Source organism: Platalea leucorodia (genome assembly GCF_965183815.1).
Source record: "Platalea leucorodia genome assembly, chromosome: 2".
NCBI lineage: Eukaryota > Metazoa > Chordata > Aves > Pelecaniformes > Threskiornithidae > Platalea > Platalea leucorodia.
The window spans coordinates 47,724,787-47,750,769 of record NC_138824.1 but is presented as its reverse complement, the minus strand read 5'-3'; the positions used below and the strand labels follow the sequence as shown (position 1 = coordinate 47,750,769).

Genomic DNA, 25,983 nt, shown 5'->3' with positions numbered 1-25,983 from the left:
CTAAGAGACATTTAATGCACTATGCAAATACAGAAAGCACAGAGGAAAAAGCAAATTTAAATAAAAGTAATACATTCAACTAAAATGCAAAACTGTTATTTGTTTAACGTACAAATAACACTTCCAGTGTCAGTTGGTCTGTGGCAAAGTTATTTTAAAACCTCTAAAAAAAAATATATGTGTGTGTGTGTGTTTGTGCACGTGTAAAAAAAAAAAAAAAACAAAACAAACAAACTTGTATTACTTGCCAGAATCATCTGACATTTTCTATTATAATGAATCACCACTTGTCGATTTTCCTTTTTTCTTCCCAATGCCTGCCATCCCAAACACATTACAGCAGCCTGCTGCTTTAGATATTAACACCAAAAGCCACATTAGTTTAATCTTATCAGACAGGGATGTTCTGCTGACCCCTCAAAAGAAGAGCTTTTGACCTTCTGTATACCCCCTACTGTTAATCGCTGCCAAGAATACCAGCCCCATAAAGACCCCCAACTCATTAAAGTCTTTTCATTTTCAAACCAGCATTCAGTTCCCAGCAGTGAGCTGAACACAACTAAATGAACCTTGAAGTGGCATTTCAACTGTTCCTGTTAGTGACCATGGTAGACAGTTTTGTCCTCCCTGTGATGTGGGAGGCAGCTGGAGGGCAGGGTGTGATGGTATTGGAGACAGGTATCTGTGCCTTTACCAGACTCCAGACTGCATGCTTCAATGATAAAAAGGCTAATCAAATGTCTCCAAAACTCACATAAAAAGTACCAATGGGGAGATGTGTGAAAAGTTGCCAGAAGGACTAAAATAACCTATTTAATAGCTCTGCACATTTTCATACACTGCCCATCCTACTATCATTCAGTATGTTTACTGCATCCTGCCACAGTGCTTCCCATTTGTCATTTCTAGGACATTTCAGTAGTATCAACCAAGAAAACACATAATTCAGGCACATAATTCAGTTTAGTCCTTAAAAAAAAAAAAAAAAAAAAAAAAAAAAGAAGAGAAGATACTGGGCCAAATATGCAACCAGATAAAAATTCAAGACATTTAAAGAACTCTAGATACAGTTGTTTTTTTCTTCAAGTAACTGTGCACTGAGATCTGCATGTTTTCTCCAGAATAAAGCCAGATCATGTGAATTCTTTAAAGGTTTAATCCTGTACTATAATCATTTCTATGGGCAATCCAAGAAAAAAAAAATATCAAGAAACAGAACTGCTAAGTTGAACTAAAGAATTGGTACTTACATTATCCCTATATAAATACTAGCATTTCCATGATTGGGCAGAGTAAGCATTTCATATTTTGACACTTCATTAAAATATCAATGAATACTCAATTCCCAGGAAGTTGACAACATTATTAATCCCATCTCACTTGACAGTCAGTATTTTCAATTCTCTAAACATATATACCAATACACTTTTTTTAAAGCTACGATTCAATTTAATTGGAAAGAAGATTTACTAAAACCAGCAATCAAATACTGCCTATGTGCATTACTCTCACACTTTATTTAGGCAGAAGCAGCCATGGTTGCAGAATTTCCTCAACAGCAAAACTATGCTTTTGTCCTCCCTCCACCCCCCCACTCCCCCCCAGTAAAAACTGACACAGAGAGCATACGTGAACTCGGATTGTTTAGATGCTATAAAGTTTTGTGCTACTGACTGAGTAAGAAAGGGCAGCACAAGCCTTCGGAGGAGCTTGCAACAAAGGAACGGAACAATTTTGTGCACACACGCATGCTTGTGTGTCACCATTAAAACAAAATTGTCGGCATATACCTTATGAGCTTTCTACTATTGTCTCTAGAAAGGGAGACAACACAGGAAGATGATAATCTTCACTATGAAAAAAAAACCACCCCTGAGGTCTTGGAAGTGGTCAGCTCTAATACTTTAGAATTAGTAACAGATTATATACAAGAATTAAAATATAGTCTAGAACACGGTAATTCTTCAAGGAAGTTTAGCATATATTAATTTTGTGTTTGTTATGAGCACGTTTTCAAGCACACAGGAATAATAAAACTGACACAATGAGCAAGTTCTGCCCTCTGTTTAGCATGCCTCAAGGGAAGCTGAAAATATCCGCAATGAATGCATAGTTAAAAAATTCGTATCTTCTCATTCCCTTATGATAAATTTCATCCTAAACCCTGAATTCCAGCTAAATACACCAGAATCACATCTGGTCCAGCAGCATTCCCCTGACCTGGGGAAGGAAAAAAAAAAAAAAAACCACAACCAAAAAAAACCAAAAAAAACCCCAAAAAAACAAACCAAAATCACTCTCAGTTCTAAGAAGGATGCAGGAATGCAGGACATGTCCAGGAAGGACCATGCAATCTCTTCTCTCTACAATCCTTGTATTACCGTGCTAAGACCAAATCAAGTTAAGTTACTAGCTCACACACACAGGGGAAAAAAAAAAAAAAAAAATATCAGAGTTGGCAGGACATAAAAGATGACTAAGTTATCCAAGATCTTTCTCTTCTTTACACAGGATGAGACTTTAAATGTCGTGTCTCACTGACATATAGAATTCACGTTTAGAAAGAATCATTACGTTTCATCTAGCATCCACTTAGTCAGCTAACTAACTCCCATTTGGCTAACGTACCTTTCTGAAAAGTAACTAGTCTTGCAGTGAAAATATAAAGAAATTGAGCATCTAAGATGGTAAAAATGTGACTAACTTCATATTCAGTTTTGACTTGATTCAGTATGTATCTTACAAGGAATAAAAGGATCAGATACAAGGAAGAAATGTTTTCTGATCCCCATCCCCCACCCCCAATAGGCTGAGCCATTTATAAATCTTTCATATAGGACACTATACCACCAGTGACATTTTAGGTACTTGTTCCACTTCTTCTGGATGCTTTTAAATATTTGTGCAAAGAATGAGTCATTCTGCATTTATTTTCATGGAAAGATGAACATAAAATGCTATGTCAGATAAAAACAGATTAAGCTTCATCATTAGTAAGCACATACGAATATATAGCACGTGAATTCTCTACTAAAGTAGAAGTTAAGAGAAAATTCTAGGCACTGTTAAGCACTGGAATTTAATATACTGATTTTTAATTCCATTATTATACATCCTTGAATAAATTGTTATGGTTTGGTTCTACAAACAGGGTCTGTACAGCGTGAATCAGGAAACATACCCGTACAATGAGAATCCATTTGATCAGGGACAGACCAAATCCACAGATTGCACCATACCTTCCAGCTATGGTATTTGTTATACAGAAGGATAAACAAAATCCAATCCAGTTGAAAATAAACGCCACTATAAAATAAAAGAAACAGTAGCTTCTGTTAATCTGTATAGCTAAGCAAACAGACTTAACATTAATTTAACTTTTAAACTAATAAGGACATGCTTACACAGTCAGTAATTCCCTTCCGGTAATTCAGGCTTTCAGAGATTGACTTTGAACCCAGACATCCCCCATGGTATAGTCACTTAATAACAAAGCAAATGGTAAACAGGCTGGAACCTACTACTTTAAACAAGAGAAAATGCCACATAAAAGAAAGTATTACATTGCTACAGAAATCTAACCAGATGACACTAGACATTAAGGGTAAATGCAAACAAAGGACTATAACATACAAGACTTAGACTAAAACAAAGAAAAAAAACCTTGCTACACTTTTATAACCAAAAATAGAGTTATATGCACACATACGTGCATGTATCAAGGCTGCATATTCAGCTTTATCCAGTTTGGATCAAACAGAATAAAAGTATCCGTTCTTGCTCTGCAAACGTATAGAAATGAAGATAAGTTGAGAAGCTGATGTTTCATTGGTTACTGTCTTCTCTTTTAGATCTGTATTCAAGCATAAGATATAAGAAGCCTTGGAAGTTTTAAACAGAAGCTCAAGAAATCAAGAAACAAAAAGGACATTGAACATAACTACCACTGTTACTTCAATTAACACTTTTACACAACTCCCAGTAGTTTTACATTTTAAAGTTTCATATCATCTGCATATGTACTTGGCAATCAACAACATCATCCATACTGACTTCAGTTTGCATGCCTCAGGTCAAAGTGTGGGAATTCCCAATTAGGTGATGTCCCACCTTTGGGAGTAAGTGAGGGCAACTAATGAGAAAACCATCAAACACAAAAGCTGGGGGAGCTGGCGGAAGACGACAATTCAGGAGTTCTGGAGAGGACAAGACAGCGGAAAACTGAAAACGTTTGGGAAGCCCACAATAAACACAAAAGCCACTGAAGAGGCAAGCAGGAATGAAAGGGGGGCAGAGGGGAACAAAACCCCTGCACAAAAATCCTTAATGTTTTAAATCCCCACACTTAGGGAAAAAACAAAACCCACATAAAATTCACACATTAAATCACCACAGAAAAAAAAAGTCTGTCTTTTCAGTAAAAGTTTGAACACTTATAGTGAAACATTAGGAACAGAAAATTGATCAACAGTTTTCTTAAATAAAAGACAGTTTGGGAGGATTATCTATAAACAACCACTTTTTTTGTAATTTAAAACCTTGTTACAACTCCTCCAACAATCCACATAAAGATGCAATGATTTGCCCACAAATACAAAATTAGTCTGTAAAACTGAAGTGGGATTCCATGAACTGCAAAGAAATTCAAGTTCCAAGAGAAGTTTTGGAAGACTTTACATCACACAGTCATTTTGTACAAGTGAGAAAACATCTTGCCTCGGACAAAGCCATAGGTAACAGATGGTGGCAATGAGAAAGCTTACTTTTGTGCTAATTACTAATCTTAAAACACAAAAAAACCCAAATCACCAAACCAAAAAACACAACAAACAACTTCGAATAATAAATGCTGATCCAAATTGCTATAAACAGAGAAGAAAAAAAAAAAAAAAGAGAAAGCATTTCAATTACATAAGAACAACGTTGTGACCCTAACATTTACCTATCTTTCCAAATCACAAGAAACTCATTTACATTTGAGAAAGCTTGCATACATTGTTTTGAAAACAGGATTTCTCTCTGTTAAGCAAGCTCTCCAAATCCACTGTACTTTTAAGGGTACCAGATTTCAGACGGCAGTTCTTCAACGCGTCTCTGTTCCTGTCTCAGCGTAACAGCTTACTCTCTCCCTTTCTCCCCACTACTCAAGCTACAAAGGGTGACAAAAAAGGACAGAAGATAGACATGTTTCCAATGGACTACGCAGACTAGAGGAATTCCCAGAAAACCTACAATTTTAATAGTTTAATAATTTTTTAATATTAAAAAAATAAGAAATTTTAAAACACCTGAACTAACTTGTACATGCTTTATAAAAATTAGATATTTCCCAATCATAAATACAGGAGGGGGAAAAAATTAGTTCTTATAATCCAAGTTGAACACAGTGACAATTTTACCCTCCTTTCAATTTGACTTAAAGGAATATTCAAAATAGAATCCACAGCCACTGAATGAGTATTAAGTGGATATTTAACACTAAGTTGTTTGCCCAACTCCTGAAAACGAAGGCATCAGCATGTTCCAATGTTGTTCACAATAGCTTTTTTCCTTTAATCAGTGTGCTGTTCCATCAAATAAGCAGACAACGCAAGTGGGAAAGAAAAGGCATAAACTATACAAAAGTTGTAAACTATGCAAGTTTGCATAGCCCAATAAAATTGGACTATATACAGAAGAAAAATCTCATTATTTAAGTTTCAATCTGTAACCATCCACTAGAAAAATTCTGCAGTGAGGACCTAATCAAAACTCCCCGTCTTCAGCGGTATCAGGAACATATTACTTCCACCTCTGTAAAACCCAGGCAACGTATTAGGGAGATTCTCCGAACACTGCCTTGGTGTTGCATCATTTTAACAAACTTAAGATGGGCAACAATAATGTCTACATGTTTTCACTCTTTCCCATTGCTTCTCTCTCACCTCCCCTGTGTCCTATTGCTACTCCAAAAATCGTCTTCACTGTCTCATTCTCGTTGCAAAATCCATTCTTTCCTTTCAGAAATGCATCTCCAGCTTCTGAGCAGACTACAACAATTAAGATTTTTATCTATCTTCCAATTATTTTTCTCCACACCAAGATTAGCCTCATCTACCTATCTATCTTTTTCCATGATGATTTCCATGTATATCTTCTGCCAGTCATGCAAGTTTGTCTGAGCTTTGTGGCCTACGCTGCATCTGCTTAAGTGTTACTAACGTTATTTTCTGTATAATTCCACCTAATTATTGCAATAAAAGTTGTTCATAATTTTCATCCCTATATTGCCACAGAGAAGTCACAGCACAAGTTTCTTCACCAAGCTGAGAGAGAAAATACAATGGTGAAGGGACAGACTAGTAAAAGGAAGCATCTGCTATTTGCTCTAGATGTATCTACTTCCTTCTCTATCTAGTAAATAGAGACAACTAAGTCGTTGCACGAGCTTCATGCTGCAACAAGTGCAACCCTCCACTATTTGCCTGCATCCGCTCACTTGGTGAAATGTAAATGACACTGCTCAGCAGTTGAAGAGATGACCTTGTCCTTCATACTGCTTCAGCTTCCCATGACATTCTCACACAGACAATGTTCCTGGTCTGACACTAATACATGCTATCGTAACAAAGAAAGCCATTCCCAAAAATGAGATAGAAAGTCTAACAGGCTGCTACCACCACATCATGGTTTTAACTAAAAAAAGCATTCTTAACTTCTGTTTGCCCATCCTCTTCATGCAGCCAGGTTCTCTGTTCATCTTCTAGACTCGCACTGCAGGACTAAACACTCTGCAGCAAGAATTGTTTCTTATCCCAGAGGTCGCTAGCGTTTGGATTCATACTTGAGCCCAAGTTTCAACTATTGTCCTCTTTCTTTTAATAAATTTCAATCATTGAGATGAAACTCGCACTGACTGCGCTGGCATCATGACTTCAGCCTCTTTCTTTGCTACTCTAACACCATACAGACAAGTGAGACTGATAAAAGTAAGATTTCTGAGTTTTATACATTCCTGAAATGCCAACAAGAGGAGAAAGTAAGTCTATATTAATGGAATTCATGTAAAAAGAATATAACCATTAGAGTTATTTCCTCATGACAACAAAACTCATAATTAAAAACAGCTAAGAAGCTGCTTTTTGGGAGGAGGAGGGTTGGACTAAAGGTCTTTTTTAATAAAGTCATCTTGATATCCAATGTAGCGCCCACAACAATTACGTTATACTTGTATTTCTCTTTATGGTTTGCAGCAAGATAATCCCAGGAAAAATACAAAGCACAAGATGTTCTGAATGTTGTAAAAGTCTTGGAATCTGACACGCAAAATAAAGCTACCCATCAGCTATTTCCACACCCAAAGTCCTCTTCTAAGGGGCAGTGGTCAGCATAGGATTTTCATATCAAAAATTAAAGTTAGAAATCAAAAGTCTTTTGCCTATTGGCAAGCTGGGGTAAAAGAACTCAACTTGGTTTTGACAAAGAAGCTTGTATCCGTTGCCATTCTTCATTCTCCAATAACTACAGGGGCAAGGCAAAGACGATGTATGAAGCTGTACTTTGTCGTTAATAATTTATTAATCCATGCTTGCTTTTTGTCAGTGCTCATTAAGTTGCAAAGCAATATTGACACATCCTTTCATTCTACTCCCACAATTTACAGTAAACAAAGAAAACTTAGTTTTTTTCAAGTTATTAAGCTATCTTGTGCAAAGGTTTTGAGTTGTACATATCGCAATATATCAGAAGATGCAACAATGACAAGCTTACTAGAACAAATCTGCTTTGTCCTCAATTGTTCTTGCACTTCACTTGCTGATCTTTTTTACTTAGCTTTCCACAGCTACACATTAATCACTTGCCTTAAGCTTACATTCAGTACCGTAAAAAGAAGCTGGCAAAACTGGTCTGAAGACCTATGTTGGTTCCAAATTTTAACCATGGCTCAAGCCTGTGATAAGATTATAATGGCAACTATATACACAAAAAGCAACCACGCTCAGTTACATCCTTTATTCCACGATTTGTTTGTCCAATGACTTATTACTTTAATATACAGCAAACACCAAAGAGCTTAAAGTTTCATACCTGGCCTAGGTTCACTAAGCATACTACAATAAATAATACTTTCCAGATCACGCACTAATAGAAATTATTTTTCCCATTCCTGCATAGAATTTATTCCATTCTTGAACTGGGACACATTTTTGCTCCTTCCCGAAGGGCTCACCTGAAGTCTGATGATGATCGCTAGAAGCATTTGCTATCAACTTCAACAGACAATTTTTTTTTTAACTACTCAGTGATGAATGTTCAAAAACTTCCCTAGGCAATTTATTTCTACTGCTTCATTACCCTTGTTGATAAATTTTAATTAACACCCAACTAGCAGCTTCCTCACTCCAATGATTTTGCATTATATCCAACATGTACGGAGAAACCATGTAAGTCAAATTCTTTCTATATTAAGAAAGAAGTTAGATGATTGTGTATGAAGGTCATCCAGGCTCCCCTGATAACCAGAGAGAAATAAGCACTCCCAAAACAGTTCCTTTATCTCCTTCCAACATTTGCAATTTCAGTCAAACGACTTCCCCTCAGCTTCTCTTGCATGACTAAGGGAAACCTGCACAACATTTGTCATGTGGACATACAGAAGTCAGGTTTCCTAAACTCACACAGAAGAATCCTTCCACTGGAAATTTAGACCATGCTTACCACCCCTTGGGAAGCATACAGCAGGAGGCTGTGCTCACCCTGAGCTTGTGCTACAACTCTGCCTTCCAACTTGTGCCCGCTTGAAACCCCCCTAAGTAGATATCCTAGCTTGTGCACAGTTTATCGACTGTTTGAAGCATCTAAGAGCTTTGAAAACTGTATGAACATCAGTTTACAAAATTCTGGTACAGTTATTATCTGTTCCAATACAGCATCTGGGACAATATGTATATTTACTTTTCTACACATCATGAGATTTTATTGGTGTGAGCTGTACACAGTGTTTAAATTGTCCAGATTAAAAAAGAACAAATCAGATCTCTATATGAGAACTTAAACTTCAGCTGTATGATTGAACACTTTTCTCCATTTCTTCCTCCTTATTAACACATCCATGAGGTTCAAATTAATATTTATTTTTCCTAGGTTGTAGGGACAACCCAGAACTCCCTTCCATGGTTTCAAAGAATCCAGATGAGTTCTGCAATTCCTTCTGGGGCCCACAGGTAAAAAGGCTGGTTGATATTTCTAAAGCACTCCTTAAATATAAGGGAAAACCATATAAGCCTTTTATTACTGCCCAAAACGACCTCCTTCACATAATGAACCAGGATGAGCCAATCAGACATAATTCAAAAGACTTCCACTATGGGCAGATTAAGCATGAAAATCAAACTGAAAGGGTCATGACAGTTACTTGCTCTATCACCATTACAGCTGTGTTCAAAATGGAAAGAAACAGCTCAGAAATTCCTCCTTTTTGTTGTGCATATAAAAAAAAAAAAATCACTGAGAAACTCGCCTATTAAATTCCTCTGGCATTCTGAAAAGTTTCTACTATGCTGTATAAGGCACAGCTGACTTAAAAATACATAATAGAAAAAAATATATTAAATGGTCTGATAGCAAGATTTGCTGCATTTTGCATTCATAGCAAAATGAATATATTCGCTAATATATTAATTTACCTCAAAATCAGAAATTGACAAACACCAGCCCTGACCATTAAAGAGCAGATTCTTTGCCCACCAACATAATCACAAATTTCAACAGCAAAACCAATTTCTTAAAACATATGACTTTACCACATATTAGGAATAAAATAGGTTGTTTTCCAAATTTTTCCACTAAGTTTCTGAATGAAGTGCTAAATTAAAAAAACCACCTGTTCACACAAAGGACTTTTATTCTTTAGAGTATATTGTGTCATTCTATTTAGTTATGTTAAACATAACTAAACATGAACATAAAGAACAGTACCTTACAACTCAGATGGGAAACAGGTTTGTAAATTGCATGCACCAAGCTCCTAAAACAAACAAAAACCCCAAACAAACAGATCTGGCCACTAGATGGCCTCAAGACAGCAATTTTGTGCAACTTGGGCAGCTACCACTAGATGGTAGCTACATATCACTAGTTGATTGCAATACGCAGCCAAGCTCAGTAAAAAGTTTATTTTATTATACTTCAGTTGAATTAAATGAAATTTAAAAAGCTAACTTCACTGTTTTATATTTAAAACCGGTGGCCTGACCCCTTCCCCCCCAAGATCTTTCTACCAACGCTGTACGTAACAGTCACGGGAGGAGGTGGGAGAGCACACCTGGAACAAGCCATTTGTTCCATGCTCCTCGCACTAGAGCGCAGTTCCTGACACTGTTCTCCTGCATTTTAACTAAGTGAGGGAAATTATTCAAGGCTCTCTATGATCTGCCACCTCTACTTGCAGCATTTAAACATACCCCAGCCTGAAAAAAAACCCAAAAGATAGCCATACTGTAAATTTCATTTTAATTCCTGCTCTCTTAAATCTACATACATCAACTTTATGGAGACTTTTATCTCCTTATTAGAGGGACAAGAATACACCACCCACTATTTATGATCTACCCTTATTAAGTTAAGCTCATTTTTCATTTAGTTCTCCTATTTCCCTAAGAAAAAATACTGAAAATTAATATCAGAGGTCTATAAATGCTATGAGTTTTAGTGAACTCCTCATACTATGAACACAAACAAGTACACTTTATCAAATTTCCATACATAACTGGTATCCGTAACAGCCAACACAGATCCCAAATAAGCATACACTTGCATAAATATCTTGCAATGTGTAAGCACTCATTTTATACATTTCATTCATAGACGAGCAAAGTTGGCAGTAACATAGTCTCAGAATAATCAGGAAAAATTATGATCTACAGAGTATTTTTGTCAAATGTGTAAAAGTAGTGCTCTGTGCAGTCAGTCTCAGCTAAACAGCTATTTGAAGAGAAAGTTGCCAGTTTATCCACGTAAACGTCTGCATTCTTGAAGGTGCACGCAAGATTCAGGGCATACAGTTTTGGCCAACTGCATGTGAACATCATTGGAGCCTTTCTGGAGCTTTTGATTCCAGTTCATCTTCTGCATAGCAGGATTTTTACTACTACTCTGCTGCTAGCTGCAAGCTAACAAGTCTGTTTTCAGCTGTGATTTTAAGGACTTAAAACATATTAGAGCCAACAATCCACTTGACCTCCAAGTGCAGTGCTAATGAAGGCCTGAACCAGGATTTAAAAGCAAGAACAAGTTCACACAATACAGAACCTAAATAGGTTAAATACAAAAAGTTGTAGCACATAGGAAAAGGGAAAAAAGGAAAAAAGAAAAATTAAGTCGTCCCCCCTTTGCCCCCAAGAATATATACCCTTTCTATGGTCCAACTACAGAAAGAGGTCGGACTACAAAACTCACTTTGTTACCATATATATGGATATATATATTTGCTATGTAAGGTAGACACACATATTTTTATCCCAAGATGCAAACACCACATTGTCCTAGTACATCGTACACTGACATGAAAAAAAACTTCTGTGAAGTTCTGTAACCTGCATCTGTAACAGTTAAATAAAGAGACTGTGAAAGACATTAAAGAAAACAGAACTAAGATGAGATCTAGGTTGCAAGACATAAAAAGGATATTTCAGTGGCTAATCAATCAGCTTTCATCCTGATGAATGCTAAAAAGAACAGCTAGATCCCCCATACCAAGCTTCCATCCAGGCTGCTAAACACATTTATTTCAGAAAGGAAAAATATCCCCAGAAATTAGAAAGAAATATGCAATTGGCAAAACAGAAGCAGCTTCTTTCTAGAAGTAACTTATAGTGGCTAAATCTAACTTTACTTAGTGCAGTACGTAAGTTACAAGATAAGAGATATGCACAATGCACACACACACAGTACCTGAAGAAGTGCTATAGTAGTGCTGGTTGCAGTCAGACGTTACCTGAAGACAGTACATTTTTATATGCTAGTGGTTAGTTCAACCTGAAAATAAGTGTTGTTGGATTTGTTTCAAAAATCCACCTACAGCTATTTAATTCACTACGCTAACATCAGCAACTTTTATATGGTATATCACCTCTCTCTCAAATTTGTTCTACTTAAAAATCAATTGCCAGATTTCTGTGATCCAGCCTTTAATTCAAGTTGGTAGTCCAACTAGAAGATGACAGAATTTCCCAATTCATAGTTAACAGTGCAGCCTTGCTACGCCTCAAAACATTCACTATGATTTTGCTTTGTCCCTTTATCTGTGACAGATGCCACAGAAGAAAAAGTGCAACATATTTGCTACATGTGGAACAGAAGTGTTTGTATCTGTGTACAGGTAAAAAATCCATTCATTTCAGTACATTAACGCAGTTTATCACAGCTATCTTTTATATTCCATAGAAAAAAGGTACAATTAAGATATACCTCAGTAGGTCTGGGATACAAGATAACTTACTGAAAAATGCCAACATGAAGATGCCATCATTGCCCACTCTAAGCTGATCTGCATCACTGAAATCATCCCGTGGTGGATACTCTTCTTCCTGGATTTACAGGTTAGTGATAAATTAGTGAAAAGTTTATTTTAGAATAACTATATGTAGGATTAAAGTATTAATTATGTTTCTAAAGCTAGAAGAAAATTGACATTTCTGTAACACGTCCACATCAAGGAAGTTTAAAAGAAAAATAATTCATATCTATAAAACAACTCTTAATTGTTACTTATATTGACAAAGCCCCAATTTAACTGAAAAGTTTCTGTAAAAGATATGTACATACTGCCTATTCATCTTAAATGAAGCTAGAAATTATTTCAGATGAGTACTATGACAATCAAAACCAAGAGAAATCTCTTTTTTTACTGTAACTATCTTGATATGCAGCCAAGCTATTAAATATTTTTTTGAAAAAATCATTACATACTATGTTCTATTTTTTTTCCTGCCAGAAAAGTCTTTTAATGCTTCCTAAAATATAGAATAAAGTTTTAGAATAAGGTTAGTATCTTAAAATAAATTGCTGATGCAACAGCATTGCACTAACCAATTTGACTATTCTATAACCCACAGGAAAAGCAAAGAAAACCTCCGGGGACACTAGAGGGCGCGAGCACATTAAAAGTGTTTGAAAGTCTTCTAAACTCAAAAAGGACAGTACTTTAAGTCAAACAAAAGTAAACAGAGATGTCGGTCAAAACGATCCAAAGATTTCTTCCACCGTGCCAAAATACTAGATCTTACAATACTGAAAGTATGAGTTTGTTTGGTTTCTCAGTACTTGAGTACAGAACCTGGCAGATCTTACGGATGCAGTTCTGCGCATGACTGAAACTGCTGCAACTGTAGACTGGCAAACGTGAAAGTTTTCATGATGACAGCACTTACTAAAGACAGCCTGATGAAAACTGTAAAACCAGTTAAACACACCATTTTTATACTTAAATGAATAATATCAAAACAAAGCAGGATGATACAAGTTAAATAATGCCGTCAGTAGCAGCGGCAATATGGTCTAGACACGCACGTGGTCCAGACATAGCATGAGTAACATTCTTTTCCTATTTTTTCTCCAATTAATCATAATGTATTAGAATTGAGATAAGAAATGATCTGTTAAAAAAAATGAAATCAAGGGAGATCAGTCAAGTGAGATTTACTTAGCTGTTTCACCCACAGCAAACACTTACTACTGAAATAATGTAATTCTGATTTTAACACATTATTCAGCTGCTGTACCAAATGTTATTTTGTTTATTAAGTTCATCGCTAAAAGACTATTAAACAATCACAGTGATCTAAAGCTCTGTCATGTGATTGACATGTTAACCTTTGTCAACACAGCAAAATTATTTACCAGGGTATAGCAATTATGGTTAAAAATGTGCTAGAACAAACTGTACCAACTCAAGGCAGCCAGCTTTACCCTTTGTAACACGGCCATGAAATTCCAGCTGTGCTCTTTTTTTTTCAGATTAACTAAGACTCTCTACCAGATAACTTACTTCGAAAACACTGCTATTCACCTAGACAATACCAAGGAAAGCACAAAAAGGTAGTTGAAAAACAATCTTAAGGGGCTATAATCCAACTCTACATAATTTCAGATGTCCCTAAATGGTCATCTTAAGTGACTGTGAAAGCATTAGTTTATTTAGCTCAACTTTGCTGCAGCCACAAGACTGATGGGGGGGGGAAGGAAGGGAAGGAAGGGCTGAAAATGCATTAAACAGAGAGATGCATTTGAATGTGCTCATCTCTGAAATGTATGCCACAAAAGTTCCTTTTTCAAGTCAGAAGAACAAAAATTACTTTCAATTGTAATCTCAGAAGGTCTATAAAACCCCATATAAAATAATTCTTGGGCTTTTTTTTAAACTGTCTGCTAACTACTGTACTTCATACTGGCATTTCCAAACCAATTAGTGAATTACGCTCTATGCAAAAGGTTGCTTCAGAAAAAGAAAATTTTGCTCAACTACAATAACAAGTTTAGCAGGTTTCTCTATATGCACAGGCTTCTCTAAGGCTTACACATGTGAGAAACACAGGTCAATATACAACCCAGGGACATGTGAGCAGACATCTGCAAGTAGGCACTGTTGTAGTAAGTGTGAACAAATTGTATTTATTACACTCCGTGTCAAAAGGGAATTACATTAAATTGAGTTCTATTTACTGTCTCCAAAAATTGGTGTATGAAAACTAAGAGAATGTTTAAGAAATGAAATCATTTCCTGCACTTAAATCACGTTCAGCCTATATCTACATTATTTAGTATTATGTAGTTTTACGATCAGTCCTGAAGACAGAAGACACTTATTGGCCACTGCTCAAGCCCCACTAATACTGGCTGTCCTTCACAGTGCTCTCATTTGATCTAGTTGGTGTCAACCGCCCCAGTCTTTCTTCAAACTGTAATTGTTTGCCACCATTCGTTGAGGAATGAAAAGGGACAATGCAGAATAACTGTCCTCTGCTGATGCTTAGAACTAAACGTAATTTCATACTAACACTTCTATTAGATATTGACATTTTTATCAATGAGAATAATTATATATTTTGGTTTTATATATATATTTTATTTTTCATGAGAAGAACGTAAAATAACAACACACACATATCCATAAAATATATAATACTGTTTCAGTATCTCATATTGATTTTTGACAAATTTCGCCATGTTAAGAATCACAGACAATACTTCTTGTTTGCTAAATATGCTGAGATCTGTATAAACAGAAAACTTACTGTTCCTATGACCAGAGAAATATTTACACAGCAAAATATATTATCAACATAAATGGCATGTCACAGAGAGTAATTTCTCTAAGCGAAAGAACATCGAATGGTACACAGCATCTGTTGAAGTCAAACCTATTAACTTCTCTGAAACTACAGTGCTCTCTGTAGTATTCTGCAAAAAGAGGACTGTTTTTCCCCCCCAGATGCTTTTTATCTTCTTTCAAATTGAAACTTAGCATGGCACATAGTGAGGTAACCACCTTTAATCAAGTAAAGAATCCCAGTTTTCAGGAACCCCTTGGATAACTAAACTGATATAACTCTTCTCAATGCAATGGATTTAGGGAGAAAAACTTCTGAGGAAAGGGTCAAATTACTTAATAAACCCCATAAATGATATCTTCAGCATACGAAACAATATGGACTAGTTAATGGCGGGGGAAAAAAAGGCGCAACGAACCCCAGAAGCGTTTGTTTGCCAGTAGGAAAATTCATAGTTAAAGTCTAAACTAGAGAGAACTATACCATACCTCTGGACGACTGAGGAATATTTCATCAAACAGACTCCTAGACTCCCTAAACTGGGCGTGCTAAGCATGTAAAAACAGAAAAACATAAGACAAATGCAACTGAAAAGCATTAAGTAAAAGCCATTCATTGCAACATACAAACAAGTCATTTAACTGTTAGCAATATTTTTGTTCGTTTAAATTGACCTTTCAAAACTGACCTTGAGAATTTGAAAAGGAAAACATCAAAAGCCAGGGTAACTAATGCTATCATTACTGATGACGTAGGGCTGCTACAATTTCTTTGATACATGGAGCTATCGGGGAGCACTAAATGTTTGTACACAATTTATTCTTGTAAAGCAAGCTACACAAGGAACTACAAACAAGTACTGAAAGTTTCAGTAAATGTTAAGTTTAGATTGTTCGTACAATCTGTGCATACAGATGAAATCTTTAATATGATCACACTAATGTTTTTTGTAAGATCCCTACATGATCCAGGGAAAAAAATATGAAAGCTGTTTATTAAGCGTGCTGCCTTTTTATACCATTTTCCCCTCTTTTGCTCAATGAGTAGGTTTGTAGCCTTCTTTACTGCATACCTTGGATTATACCATTATCAGCTTCATGTGTCACTCAAGGTAACATAAGGATATTGAGCTTTTTCCAACTGTTCACATTATTGTAGTGAAGAGGCAATATATCCTCATTTTACAAGGAAGAAACTAGAGGCACAGATCATAGCAGAGTTCACATTCATAAGAGCACTAATTTCATAAGGCTGAAAATAAAAACTGAAAAAATTACGTGTTATATCATTTGTGTATGTTTTGCAAAATGTGCAATACACAAGTCAGATACTGTCTGCAGCTGTCCACTGCTTGCAATCTCCAAGACAGTGAAAGTGAGAAAACAATTAACTACACACCAGTAGTGCAAAGTTTAAGTCACTTATCTGTTCTTCCCCTGGTATTCAGAGCTAAGGATCATAATCCTTCCCCTCAAGATGGCAAACCACCACTCTAACCATAACATGACCTTCTTTCCTTATTCCAGCCATCTGCCAGATTAAGACAGTCTTATTACAGTCTTAGTCCACCCCAGTGTAAGTCCATCAGAGGTATTAAATAAGGCAGGGATTTTGTGGCAGTACACGTGGTAAGGTAATTAAAATGGCATTAATTAAAACTGCACTGGCACATAATTTTAATATCATCTACAAAACCAGAACTCAACTTCAGCATTTCCTACTTTTTCCCCAAATCTCAACTTTGCAACCTTAATACTGTTTCTTTAATATAGCTTGTGTGTGTGCATGCGTGTGCTTTAAAAAAAAAAAGAAAATAAAAAGCCAGAAAACACAGAAGCAAACTGAGCAGAAATTCTATCAAATGAGATCTTTAGCAGTCAACGGGACTGTGGCTTTTAGGTAAACTGAGTAGACTTCTGATACTAACTTAGCACTGCCGTAACTCTACAACTTTCTAGTCAATCTGCTTTGGGGGAATGATGGTGTGTTCCTACTGATTTTTCGTAAGTGAAATTCTTGTGGTGTCAGCACCTAGTTCTTGAATGTCAAGTTCTCCTGTATATTTTGGAAAAGCAGACTACATAAAAGTTCATTTCTCATTTTGTCACTATATCCTGCTCTCCTACCTCTTAACTCCAGATTCCTTCTCCCTCCCTACTCCTCTTTTCTCACACACCAGCTTCAGATCCTTTCCCAGTACCACATTTTATCCCCACTTGGGTTCCTTTCTCCACCGATCCCAGTTTATCCTTCTCCCTCCTGCTTCTCATTTAAAATGTCTCTGTATTCCCTCCACACCACTGCTCTCCATTCACCCTTGCCTTTTCTTATTTTCACTTAGACCCATCCTCTCGGATCCCTGCCTGTGTTCACTTTGAGCCAGTTACCTCCTTGCCCAACCAAAACCAGACTTCTCTTCCCACAACACGTAAGCTTCAGAGGCTCAGAGTCATTGTCCTTCTTCCCTCCACCTACCGTTGATGTCCTTGCAGTTGAACCAAGTGGCTTTCCCCTTCCCTTCTAACCGAAGGCCAAGAATAATAAAACTACCTCAGGGCACACCAGAAATTCCTATTTCTCAGTTCCAGTGTTTTCACCAAAAGCAGTCAAGGGTAGTCATAAGGTGTATCTACTTTTAGTCCTGTAATCCTACTGATACAGAACATTTGAGAATGTTCTCTGGGGAGAGCATATCTGCAGTCCCATCCTCTTCAGAGCTATAAGCAGTCTAAACTTGTTCATGCAAGACAATCTCCACACATTTACTAAATTTGAAGCTGTATCAACTGTGGAAACTCATCTTGCAAAAACTTGTAATTTGTTCAAAACCAGGCAGATTTTCTGAGGAAGGGCAAAAGATGTTTCTGACATGGTGACGTGAACTTGTGAGAAACAACTCTCCAAAGTAAAAAAAAAAAAGCTTAAAATGACCAGCAAAAAACCCTGTTTTTTTGGTTGGTTTTGGGGTTTTTTTGGTATTTTTTCTTTTTTTGGTTTGTTGTTGTTTGTTTGTTTTGGTTTGGGTTTTTTTGCTTAGCTTTATTCTTGAAATAAAACCCGAGGTTTTCCCTGTGAAATTCAGGTCAAGGAAGATTGGTTGTATATCTGAAACTTACACCTCATAGGGTTTTAGACATACAAAGTTAAAAACAACAAGAATTTTGCAAGAGAGTTGCACATGTCCTGTCTGAACTGTCACAGGACTGGTAATGGTACCCTAAAAGTTAAGGTTTGGGTTGCTATTGTTCCAAGTAAGTTTAAAGGTTTATAATTTCAGATTGAGGGTTTCATTCAGACCAGTATTTCAGCAAAGTTTTAATTAAATGACAAGCAGTAAGGACAGACTATGTGGAATCCATGCTCCTGTTAAAGCAGTCAGAAGTTTACAACCGGACATCACCTCATAGCAGAAACTTGGCAAGTAACCATTCAAATGTCCCTGGTTCCCTACTGCATTTAGTACAACAGATTTCTGTAACACCTTCACTGTCGATGTTACACAAATCCACTTTAACTTTAGCTGTGCATACCTTACGGTGAGTATTGTGCACTGTGACTGCTGCACCGCAGTCAGGGAAGGAACAGCCTCCCGCTGGGTGAGCAGAATTTTTTTCCAGTCACAAGCATGCTGCAGTGGTAAGATTTTAAATACATCTCAAATGCAATCACATTCTCAAGATGGAGATTTTTAGTAAAAGCACTGGAAGCCTAATTTGGGTATAGTATATTATGGCCAATACTATCAAACAGCAGAATTTCCACAGTCCAAAACTTGGGAGGAAAAAAAAGGAAGAACTTTGCTTACAAAAATAACATTTAACACTAATTGCAGATATGAATTTTCTATTTTGAAGACTGTATTCTTTATAATGTTAATTCTTACAAAACTATAAACACTGAATCTATACCTATTACTTAATTTACTGTTTACCATAACTCGTGGTGTGGGTGTTTTTTGTTTAAGTACTTGGAACATTTCTTTGAACTTCAGTATTAAAGTTTTCACAGAGCAAACAACAGGGACCTTTCCTTTTAAAAAAGATCAACATTATTTGGGGGTTTGCCCCTTCCAGACTGTTGGAATTCTTCCTCTCTAAAGGTCTACTTTGTTCATTAATTATTTTTTTTTTAACCATCTGAAGCACTAAATACCAGCAATAACTCTACAAAGTAACATTAGTAGTGCATACCTAATTAAAAGATGACAAAATACTGGGCAAACTATTAAAACAGGGCAACATTTGGCTTTTAAAGCTGTTTAGACAGCAGCTATGCCTCAGAAAAGAGTGAATATGATACACTTTTCATAGTACTTTAGAACTAACTTACACTATCTATACAAAACCTAAGCATCCAAAATATTTAAATCACCAGCCCACCATTATTTTAATAAATAGGCCATAATATGGGAGCAATTGCTATAAATAATTATATTAGCCTAACATGTTTCACAAAATTGAAATAAAGCAGAACTATATCACTTACTCGTTGGGCAACTTCTGCTGCAGCAGCTGCCATTGCTGCAGCTTTGGCCTTCTCTGCTTCATCATAAGTAGGAAGAGAGGTAGCTACACTGTATGGAGGTGGTACAGGATAAAATTCATTGTGTGTTTCTGTTCAAAATAAAGAGGTTATGCATTTTTAAGCCAGAAAGATGTCAAGAATATTAAATTTTACATGCAGGTAACTATTGAGCTTTAAAGTACACTTTTTTCAATAGAGGCTGAAATTGATGATATTTGTATTTCAAGTTCTTGTAAGTTTAAAAAAAAATTTATTTTTATAAAACAAAATAGTGAACAGCTTGATGATGCTTTTAGTTGCTACTCCAGGTGGAAACCTTAACCTAGATGCTGCAAGGAGCCAACAAATTTATGAACAAAAAACCATAGCTGCTGAGTTACATCCCTAGGCATTCCAACCAAAGACTCTTTATCAAATCATGCAAAAAACATGCACAGAAACGTCCTAAAAAAAGTTTTTAATTATCAATATCAATTAGTTACTTAAGTCCAGTAATAATCATGCTGTATTTTTATTAGCATGGCCTTGTTGCCAACTCCAGTTCTGTGAAAATCAGTTTTTCCAAGATTTCAGTTTCACCACATCCTTTTAAAAATGTTCCTTCTATCAAAATGGACCACAGACTTCATTCTTACCTATTGAAATAGTAAAACATCATCATACAGAATAGAATTATTAACAAAATTAATAAAACTATTTAAAATACACCTTGAGCTTCCTCCTACAGCCAACAGTATTTTGTAACAAGATTGCTTACATGGTAAAGATTTGTCAGCACAGCTCACATGGTAAAAAGATCTGTCAGCACACCACCACAAAGATGTTATATATAGGGATCATTCTGCATAGCTATGTATTATACTTGCAAACGCTGTCTCAAAGAACAGGGACAGGAAATTGCTCCTTTAATCAACATTAAAAAAATTAGGTTGCAGGTTACTCCTAAAATATTTATTTGGCACATGGAAGATGTAAATCCAAGCAACTTTGCTTAAACAGGGACTTCGATGTTGCCTGCTGTTAAGTCTGCGATACCCCAAAGAAAAGTCACAATCTCATGAGAAAGGAAGCAGTGAACAAATGGAGAAAAAGACCTCTGTTACTCATTTTCCACAAGAAGTTCAAGAGCCTTTAAAGCAAAATGAATCTTTTCATGGCAGTATTTTCACCAAACAATAGCACACATTTAAGAAGCTTGAGTTTTGACAAATCAGCGATTTGGTGTCTTGGTTTTTTTTTTTATAAAGAGGCAACGAAAATTGCTAATGAGGTCTAATAATGGAGCACTACTCAAAGATGTAGATTAAATGTGGAACTGAACTACACTCACACTTAAACAAAACCTATTATACTAATTAATGAACATCTATTTAGTCTAGTAATTTGGAACAATCAGCGTAATTTAGAAGTGTGCTTCTTCTGAATAAACCAGACAAAGGGCTGTGCGTGAAAGCATAGCTTTTTACTGCAATTGTGTGCGTAGGGGAAAAAAACAAACAAACAAACAAACAACAAAAAACCCACATACCATGGCATCGTACCACTTTGAACCAAGTGCTGATTCATACACACTCCTCCCTGACAAGCCGTTATGTAAGAGAAATACCTGAGGTTGCAGCTGCTTCTACAGCTATGCTACAGTAAGGTGGAGGGGAAGTATCTGCTTCAGATAAGGCTGCTGTCTGGGGAGTCTGCGTAGTCTCTGTAGACGTGGAAGGCTGCTCAGCTGCTGAAGACTCTGGGGGGTCATCCTCATTGTGAAGCTTAGAAGAAAAACACACAAATTTCAGACGCATTCAGGGAATACTTTCCATGACAACGTAGTACTTGCAGAATCATCTTCAAAAAGAGAGAAGGTTACTCTTCAACAAAACAAAAATTATTTACAAAACAGCACGTGACTACTTTAAGCAGTCCAGTTAAATCCTTTTAAGCAAACGGCTAATCTTAACTGCCTTCCCCCTGTGCCCCCGCAATGGATTTCTTCTCATCAGCGATATTTACAGAGTCTTAAAAATCTGGGGGTTTTAGTGTTTACTACATGGGAAAATGCTGACTATAAAATATTCATATAATAGAAAGTATTTTAACAATACTGCTTTTATTTTCTTAAATACATTGATAAAATGCACTAACCCATTTTACAATACAACAGGTGAGCAACACTATCCTTCACTGTATCAATCTAGAAGAAATAAATAAAAAAAAAAAGACACATTTCTACTTCTGTAACTGGTATTTTTATACTCTTGCATCTTGTCAGAGAGCTTCTCCACTCAAATTCTAAGACTTTTCAAAACATTCTGCTTTTCTATACAGTCTGGAAAGAATCCTTTCCCTATAAAACTTTAAATTACTGGTTTGTTCAGTTTTTTGGTTTTTTAAAAAGCAGTTTTAAAAGGACATGTCCAGTTAAGCATATACAAGAATAAGAATTTGGATAAGCAAGAATGTTGATTAAAACCATGGAATTCGGATCCAGCAACTAATATCTTTTCTTCGAAAAGGCATTTTTGATTATTTTAGCTAACTTGATAGTGTTCAGAATATCATAGAATCATAGAATCATCAAGGTTGGAAAAGATCCTTAAGATCGAGTCCAACTGTTAATCTAGCACTGCCAAGTCCACCACTAAACCATGTCCTCAAGCACCACGTCTACCCGTCTTTTAAATACCTCCAGGGATGGAGACTCAACCACTTCCCTGGGAAGCCTGTTCCAATGCCTGACTACCCTTTCCGTGAAGAAGTTTTTTCTAATATCCAACCTGAACTTCCCCTGGTGCAGCTTGAGGCCGTTTCCTATCGTCCTATCGCTTGTTACTAGGGAGAAGAGACCGACCCCCACCTCGCTACAACCTCCTTTCAGGTAGTTGTAGAGAGCAGTAAGGTCTCCCCTCAGCCTCCTCTTCTCCAGACTAAACAACCCCAGCTCCCTCAGCCGCTCCTCATAAGACTTTTGTGCTCCAGACCCTTCACCAACTTCGTTGCCCTTCTTTGGACACGATCCAGCACCTCGATGTCCTTCTTATAGCGAGGGGCCCAAAACTGAACACAGTACTCGAGGTGCGGCCTCACCAGTGCTGAGTACAGGGGCACTATCACCTCCCTGGTCCTGCTGGCCACACTATTCCTGATACAAGCTAGGATGCCATTGGCCCTCTTGGCCACCTGAGCACACTGCTGGCTCATGTTCAGGTGGCTGTCAACCAACACCCCCAGGTCCTTTTATGAATCAAACTTTAGGAAGAAAGAGTAGCAGCATTAAACAAAAAAGTGCTAGTTCCCACTAGTGCAAACTACAAGATAAGAGGCCTAGAAGGCAACCACTGCAGCACCATATTTAAAAAATAAGATTAGTAAGTTGAACATATCTGAAAAAAGAATTCTGTAACTTCAAATTAGTAGTTTCTATGAACACCCTACAGAAAAAAATTATTAGAGAATAATTAGAGAATTAAGAATACAGCTACATTAATTTCATATTGGGCAAAGCACAATCAGATAATTGAAAAAAACACATTCTGAGAAGAATGATAAATTCCTTGTTAAGTAGTGTAACATTCACACCAAAATTGTTTTATATCGAAGTATATAAAAGTTCACAGAATAGCTGAGGTTGGAAGGAACCTCTGGAGGCCATCTGGTCCAACCCCCCAGCTCAAGCAGGGCCACCTACAGCCAGTGGCTTAGGACCACATCCTTTTGAGTACCTCCAAGTACCTTTTGAGTACCTCCAAGGATAGAGACTGCAAAAAGAAAAAAAAAAAAAAAAAAAAAAAAAAGACTGTTTCCTGATGTTTAGAGGGAACCTGAGAACCTCCTCTGTTTCTGTGTGTGCCCATTGCCTCTGGTCCTCTCACTGGGCACCACTGAAAAGAGCCTGGCTTCATCCTCTTTGCACCTTCCCTTCAGGTATTTATATACACTGATGAGGTCCCCCCAAGCCTTCTCCAGGCTGAACAGTACCAGCTCTCTCAGCCTCTCCTCACATGTGAGGTGCTCCAGTCCCTTCATCATCTTGGGGGCCCTTTGTTGGACTCTCTCCAGCATGCCCACGTCTCTCTGGTACTGGGGAGCCCAGACCTGGGCACAGCGCTGTGGCCTCACCAATGCTGAGCAGAGGGGAATGGTCACCTCCCTCAACCTAATGGCAATGCTTTGCACAGTGCGGCCCAAAATACCATTAGCCTTCTTTGGGGCAAGGGCACACCGCTGGCTCACGTTCAAGTCCTGTAGATTACAAATTCCGTGTCTTTCTTTCTAATGAAAAACTAAGGATAACAGCAGGAATTACAAGCATAGAAGATATTTCAACAGTAGGCAGGTAAACTGAAAAGATAGTTCAAGGGAAAAGAAGAAAACACTTCAAAAGAAGTTAGTGCAACAGAACAACTTCATGCAATTTTCTTATGGCTTCTACCACACTCTTCTCTTTATATGTGTCAAATTAGAAAAACTGATAAAGTTAGTTGCTAAAGCATTTTTCACTGTTTTTCAGGAGTCCCTCCAAATACTGTATTGAAAGAACTATAGCTTAAAGATTAAAGGGCTTATCTATACATACAAACTACATATATATGCACACACATATGTAAGTATATATATACACAAGCACAATACACACATGAGCACATACTATTACGGAGAAGTCACCTTCAATGGAACTGATAAGTGTTATTGAGGCGTTTTGAGTACTGAGCAATCAGGTCATTTAATGGCTAATCTGTGATCCAGAAGTAGTAACCTGAGAAATATGTATAGCCATTTAGAGTAGTTAAGGCCAAAGAAAACAAAACCACTTCAAAATAACCTACTATATTTAGGGATACAGAACGCAAGTGAGAAGACAAAACACTCAATTCTAAAAAGGTTGAGCAGGTCAGAAAAATAGCCTGAGAGCTATAAATGTTATGGTTCTAAATTAAGTACAATCATTCACAAGAAAAATCTAGTATTGCAATGGATATAGCTAAAATAAAACCATTTTAAAATAAAACTGTCATTTGATTAGCAATGAGACAAATAATAGAACATTACTGGCATAATTTTACACTAATGGCTGGTACACACACCCTCATTTGGGATGTGTGTGTGTAGTTCTGACTACCCCACCACAACAACCTGGTCTACGAGCAGGGTAAGAAGTAAAGCCTACTTAATGGATTTCTCCCTTCTTCTCCTTTTGCCCTCCACTTCAGTAACTGCAACTTTTCTTCCCTACCAAGCCATATTATGTGCTGTCACTATCCTCAAGACACACAGAGATCCACAGCAGCTCACTGGTCAAAGAGCATATTACTGCTCAAAACCTACTTTGTCATTACTGAGGAAATCAATTTTGTGTCTTCAACATGCTTTCTTGAAAGTTACCTTTCTCCAAATTATCTGTAATTTAGTAACAGTTACAAACGATGGAGGTAACATAAGCATGGGAGAAGAACATGCACATGAGACTTCTTGCCTTCAAAGACCAAGTTAACAAGTCATTCAATTGTTATAGCAACTGCAATTAGGAAACAGAAAAATTCCATCCTAAGGGCTCCATACAAAAGAGTCCCGTTATGCCCTTTAGTGCATTCAAAAGGTCTTTGTTTTGTAGGACTCATATTCAGGGACCAAGCACTTCTATTTATCCTGTCTTCTACTATACAGACCTTTCAGAAATTCTGAAAGGCATCAAGGTTATCCTAATGCAGCAACTTGAAGAAAAATCATAAGACTCCTTGCAGAATACCCCATCATAAAAATCACAAGAAGTGGATTAAGCAGGTTGAGTGTTTACAGCTAGAGTAATAAACACAAGTTGTTCCATGAACAGAAACCTGCTTTTGTTAATTCTCATTCAGGTGTCCTGTCTCCTAGTCTCTCCTCAGGGCAATAACTTTCTCAGGGGACTCCACTGTCCAAACTTTTTGGAGTGAAAACCATATCAAAACAATAAAAACCCACAACTGTAGCAGAACTTGCCCCAGCAAGCTGGAAATTTTGCCTATGCTAGCAGGGCAGACAGCAGTGGTTATATCGTTTTGTCTTGTGGCAACTCTGCCTTGTCTTCACAGGGCACTGATTCTCTGTGGAGTCACCCGCTTGCTTGAAACCAGTAGGAACTTGACTACCTTTGAGCCTCCCCCTTCCTGTTTAATTTTGG

At 37.0% G+C, this 25,983-nt stretch overlaps 1 protein-coding gene across 3 annotated transcripts in view; it reads right to left on the bottom strand.

The window, feature by feature from the left end:
* The window catches only part of NDFIP2 (Nedd4 family interacting protein 2), a 49,544-nt gene that overhangs the window by 7,862 nt on the left and 15,699 nt on the right, over window positions 1-25,983 (bottom strand). For 2 of the 3 annotated variants that reach the window (XM_082304836.1, XM_082304837.1), the window contains exons 2-6: window positions 21,439-21,595; window positions 19,794-19,921; window positions 15,797-15,856; window positions 12,479-12,566; window positions 3,182-3,306 (exon numbers count right to left, since the gene is read on the bottom strand). In XM_082304836.1, the coding sequence (XP_082160962.1) occupies window positions 3,182-3,306; window positions 12,479-12,566; window positions 15,797-15,856; window positions 19,794-19,921; window positions 21,439-21,595 (558 nt within the window). The remainder of the gene's footprint in view (window positions 1-3,181; window positions 3,307-12,478; window positions 12,567-15,796; window positions 15,857-19,793; window positions 19,922-21,438; window positions 21,596-25,983) is intronic. The other variant, XM_082304838.1, reaches the window with a different exon arrangement.